The sequence below is a fragment of the Helicoverpa zea genome, chromosome 4 (genome assembly GCF_022581195.2).
Source record: "Helicoverpa zea isolate HzStark_Cry1AcR chromosome 4, ilHelZeax1.1, whole genome shotgun sequence".
Lineage (NCBI taxonomy): Eukaryota > Metazoa > Arthropoda > Insecta > Lepidoptera > Noctuidae > Helicoverpa > Helicoverpa zea.
Genome location: NC_061455.1, coordinates 12,213,969 through 12,219,248, shown reverse-complemented (window position 1 = coordinate 12,219,248; position 5,280 = coordinate 12,213,969). Strand labels below are relative to the sequence as shown.

At 36.2% G+C, this 5,280-nt stretch overlaps 1 protein-coding gene across 2 annotated transcripts; it reads left to right on the top strand.

The window, feature by feature from the left end:
• The first annotated feature begins 453 nt into the window (after positions 1-453).
• Positions 454-5,054, top strand: LOC124629524. 2 transcript variants are annotated; one of them, XM_047162934.1, is made up of 6 exons: positions 454-565; positions 1,193-1,333; positions 1,452-1,646; positions 2,408-2,467; positions 4,470-4,687; positions 4,822-5,054. In XM_047162934.1, the coding sequence occupies exons 1-6, from the start codon at positions 469-471 to the stop codon at positions 4,936-4,938; spliced, it is 828 nt and encodes a 275-aa protein (XP_047018890.1). In that variant the 5' UTR covers positions 454-468; the 3' UTR covers positions 4,939-5,054. The 2 variants fall into 2 exon arrangements, with proteins under 2 accessions (XP_047018890.1, XP_047018891.1); XM_047162935.1 differs by lacking the exon at positions 454-565 and adding an exon at positions 1,095-1,113.
• The last annotated feature ends 226 nt before the right edge of the window (positions 5,055-5,280 follow it).

The following is a 5,280-nucleotide window of genomic DNA, read 5'->3' as shown; positions in this document are numbered from 1 at the left end:
TAGCTGCCTCAGAGCTCTTGAAATCTAGCACATTCATAAAACCAACCAATTATCATTATACACTCTTTTGCAAAAAAACCGGCTCCGATGCAAAATTCGAGTTCAGAATCAGTTTCCTGAAAATTACATGAAATACTTTTCAAAAAGCCGAGTAACTTTCTACCCAGGAATAAGTCCAGAACAAGGATTAACCACTTTCTTAGAAATTAAATACACTCTTACGAATGCTTGGCTAACGCCGGTGGTAGTAATACATTACAGTCATTAAAAGCACAGATGTCCGTTTTTTTTTTGCAAAAGAGTTTAATAGCATTAGCAATCTGTTCTATGAGGAAATTTTACGGAGATACAAATAGGTAGGTACAGGAAAACTTTCAAATTAATAATTTATGTAAATATGTATTTTATTCATTAACCATCATACGCAAATTATATACAGATTGAATTATAACGTTAACACTTGCAGTTATGGGAAATATGATTTTAAATTATTTTGTTTTGTTGCTTCATCTTTGTGCGGCAGTGAAAGTAACAGTATATAAAACTCCTGACGATTACAAGACTGGTAAGTTTATATTTTTATTTGTTCGCTGTCTGAATCTAAGCTAAATAAATAGTGGTATCAACTTATTTATCATATTTTAGTTCCATTTCTTCTTATCTTCCATCTTATCTATTTATATGTATACTCAGGTACTTATTAATATAAGCAAGAAGAAACATTTTTTTGTGTAAGGTACCCTAAATCAAAGGAAGCTACGTCTGTCCGGATAAAAGTTCTTAAGTGAAACCGCGGGGAAACAGTTACTTTTAAATAACAACTTACATTTAAACTGCAATGTCTTCAATGATAGGATCGTATTATAATTATAAGTCTACTCATCGTATATAATTGTACACCAGCGCCATAAGGGTCTAGCCCCAAACATTAGTGCCGTGGTGTCAGGATACATTCTGGGTAACCCTATAGCTGGCACGGGCAAGGGTTTGTTTGATCGTGTTCATAGACAATGAGTGTATGAACCGATTTTTTAATTCTTGACTACTGACTCATTTGAGCACAGAACATATGACACACGTTCTTGTCCCTACATTTCCTAACACGGCACTGATGTGTGGATAGTATATCTTAACTAAGTACGAAAATATATTTTCAAGCTGTCAGGCCACTCAATAGGATTTTATCTTGCAGGGAAACCAATTGAACATGTGAGCAGGTGTTCCTTTTTTTATGGCCTGAATAATTATCTGCACATGGTTGTATATATAATGCATATACAACCAAATGTGACGGCAGACCTCAAAAATTCTTCGATGTCCTGGAATCACTCAGGTATAATAGCTATATCTGTCTATTGTTAAATTAAAATAGCCAAAGGCAATAATATAATAAAATATTTGAAGCAACCATTCTTTACCACAAATTAATGAATTAACATTTTGTTTTTTAGAACAACACAATAATATACAATTGAAAAAATATGAACATCCACGTCCAATGAGTGATCACAAAATTTTTACGATCAGTGGTTATACAGAAACAAATTCATCAATTTATGTAAACTTGTGTTCAGAACTAACAGGTCTTTGTGCCAAAAAGATGATTGCTGAAGGAAAACCGCCAACTGTAGTGAACAGCGCAACCGGTAGGTAAAAGTACCATAGCACGATTTAGATCTACGATAGGTTCCTGTCACCCAGTTCATTCACGATACATATACAGGGTTACTTGTAAGTAGACCGCATCCTTTCATGAGGTGATAGTATAGGTCAATACGGACAAATTTGACCATGGGATACACTGGGCAAAAGTTAACCCGTTTCAAGATAATCGAAGCGAGGCGTGCACCGCACGCGGGCGGCACGTCCTAGGGGGCGGCAAATCGAGCGACTTATCATGTAATATTTAAAAAATACGATATCTTTTTACCAATGATTTGTTTTCAATATTTCCGATTTAGGGGGCGGCAAAATTAAACCATAATTACGTAATAAAAATATTTTAATAAAATTAGATGAGTAGATTAACAATAAAATTTCAGAAAAAGCCGCCCCCGCTTTGGTCATGTCCTGTCAATTTTGACGGGTTCACCCTTTGCATCCCCAAAAAAATTCGCGCTCGCTGCGCTCGCGGCTTTATGTCAGATATCACAATTTATCTTTCTTTAATTGTTGAGGCATTCAATTCTGAAAAAACATTTTTGCACGCGGGCGAACTAACAGCTAGCGGCGGGCCTGCTATACTATCACCTCATGAAAGGATGCGGTCTACTTACCAGTAACCCTGTATAGTCCTTGCAGGCACATAGGTCCGGCCTGAAACATCTGAGTTTCTAAAACCTCATATAAAATTGTGTCTTCCGAGTTTTCTTTGGTTAAAAAGCTAAATGATTCTATTGTCTTTCAGATTTTTGTTCGCAAAATTGTTCATGTTACATTGTGGTGGATTTGCAAAACGTAACTTCAGGTACTTATAATGCCATAAATATTCTCTAGCTAGCTTCTTATTTAAAAATAAAATAAAGAGCTGTCGGGAAATCAGAGAGCAGGTTGCAGAGCCGGCACCGCCCTAAATCCGGTCCTGACGGATTACGACACTACATAGATAAAGCAAGTACAGGGGCCCGATTCTCCTAAGTTAATATTGTCAAAATCGAATAGAAATTGAATCGCAATATGATCGCAATAGCAGTTTTAACCTTATCGGGCATTCTGCTACTAATATAAGACCAATCGTATTCCAATGACATTCGATTGGTTTGCGATTGGTCTGCTATTTTGGTGATTTTGGTCTATACGGTAGTTTGCTGTACAATCATTTTGCAATCGTAAATCATTTGCAGACAAAATGATTCATTATTGAATGACAGAAAAGGATAAAAACGTTTATTTCAAAGAAAAAATAGCCGAATGCCACATACGCTTCAATCGTACAGCCCCGGATCTTCAATTTTTATTAGGCGGGGCAAAATCTGAAAAATGCCGCCCCGCCCACCTACTTATGTTTATTTTCACCTTTATCATCCATATAATATTAGCTATCAATATGTAGGCAGGCAGGGCCGTCTCTAGCTCATGTAGCGCCTGGGTGCAATCATCACCCAAGCGCCAACTATGTATTGAAGGACTTACAGTAGTTACAAGGAATATAAATAAGAACGTTCGAATGAAGTGCACTTTTTTGTTAGGGAAAGGACTTGAAAAAATGTGTCTAATTCATTGTAGGCTCAAACTGTTGGCCAGGTTTAAGTTATGAAAGTCGAGACAGATCAATGCCATTGAAAAAAGTAGCGCAAATTTTTCAATTTTGGGACACAAAAAGTTAATAAGTTTTAAAAAGCGCTGTGCTTTTTTGTTTTTGAGGACTCCATAAAAAAATGTTTTCTACATTTGACTTATAAAAGGTAAGACAGTGTGGACTTGACTTATGAAGTTATTAAGGCAATGCATGTATAATATTTCGCGAGCGAAGCGAGCGCGAAATTTTTCGAGCCTACGACAAAAAATTATCTGATCAAGTACACTGTAAAGCGAACTTTTTTAAATTATTTGTTTGAAGACTCACAAATTAAACTGGGAATTATGTACAAATTGAAAACGTGATTAGAGACCGAATCAATAACCGACAACCGAGTCAATAAAATAATAAGAAATCAGAAAAACAGTATATACATTGTCATTTAACCGCGAGCGTAGCGAGCGAGAATTTTTTCACTTAGTTGGAGGATGTTAAAAATAATAAATAATCAAAATGATCAATCAAACAAAGCGAAGATGACTTTTTTAGGAACTTTGCTTGTCAGTATCGTGATACAATGTGGAACTTCCTTATCAAACGGGTGTAATTTTATTGAAATTCCTAGTGGTGGAGCGTCCCGCGGCGCCCCTGAGACCGAGGCGCCTGGGTTATTCGCACACCTTGCACCATAGGTTAAGATGGCGCTGTAGGTCACAATTACAGTAATGTGTAATGTAAGATTTAAAATAAAAATAAATATGCGATATTCCTGGCTCATAGATGATCGCAAATAATTTTTAATCAATTTTAGTTGGCCAAAACTTCGCCTCGTGAATAATAAATGTTCGTGCAGTCATGCAGCTTGTCTCACTCCGCGCTCAGGGTATCGGTCAAGTTGATATGGCCATGAAATTGCTGTACTTATTGCTATTTTTATTTAGTCCGAGGTCAAAATTAAATAAAATATGAGTTATCCATTGGTCTGTGAAGTGTGAATTTGGCAGCCGCCTGATTTTGCCGCCCCCTGAATTTGCCGCCCGGGGCACAGGCCCCGGCTTGCCCCACCCCTAGATCCGGGGCTGCAATCGTACCTAATCGAGTCGGGATTGGATCTCAGTCGAACCGAGTCGAACGTGAATCGTATGTCGCTTAAGCAAAATTGGGAGAATCGAGCTCCAGTTATGATATTCAATGAAACCACTTAATTTTTTACAAATTGATTGTGTTACAGAGTATATTTCAAATATGAAAAGGCACTTAGTTTTGACCACCACTAAACCTTATAAGAAGAAAGTGCAAGTCAGAAAGGATGCTAAACTGTTTAAGGGCTCAACACAAAACCCAGTTCTGTTATACGTCATACCATCTGTTATAGTGGCCTGCATAATAATACTGGTGATTGCGATAGCAGTAAAAAAATATCTTCGTCGGAACTTCCATCAGTTAGATGTGAGTACCTAATATTTTTTATTTTCCTTTTATTATCTGCCAAGAGAAACAGAGATTTTTGATCTACTTTTTGGAACATGTCGAAAGTTTGTGAATAACAGAATTTATAATTACTTTCCCATTTTGTATTCCAGACCACGACAAAACATGTCTTTTATGCAGAACTGGATCTAGTGAGAACGGTGCATCAACCAGCAATAAGTAATCAGGTCTCGCCATATGCAGTAGTCATTGGAGAGTTAAGACCATAGAATGCAAAAAAAAATATCTAATATGTTAGTAACAAATTACTTAGATCTTTAAAACTCTATTTTTACTATGAAGATATAATATGCTTTTCTTTTAATAAAGAATTGTGTAGTTTTTATTATTCGCCAATTATTTACAAGATCTATATTTTAGAGGCTGAATAAGCACAAAGTTATTTCGATCGGTGTCAACGATCACAATAGCAGTGCAATAAAAGCGCATAGCGGATTTAAATATGGTGTAATATTGTATCTACTACACCACGCAGTTTAAAAGACTACGCATTGAAAAATTGAGATGGTGATGAATTATTATTTTTAAGAAAGGATTTTTAAATAATACAA

Excerpts from the sequence above, each read along its gene's own strand:
- LOC124629524 (XM_047162934.1), top strand. The coding sequence starts at position 469 with ATGGGAAATATGATTTTAAATTATTTTGTTTTGTTGCTTCATCTTTGT. Across the intron at positions 2,468-4,469 it reads TTTGCAAAACGTAACTTCAG|AGTATATTTCAAATATGAAA; the intron begins GTACTTATAATG and ends ATTGTGTTACAG. Across the intron at positions 4,688-4,821 it reads GGAACTTCCATCAGTTAGAT|ACCACGACAAAACATGTCTT; the intron begins GTGAGTACCTAA and ends TTTGTATTCCAG.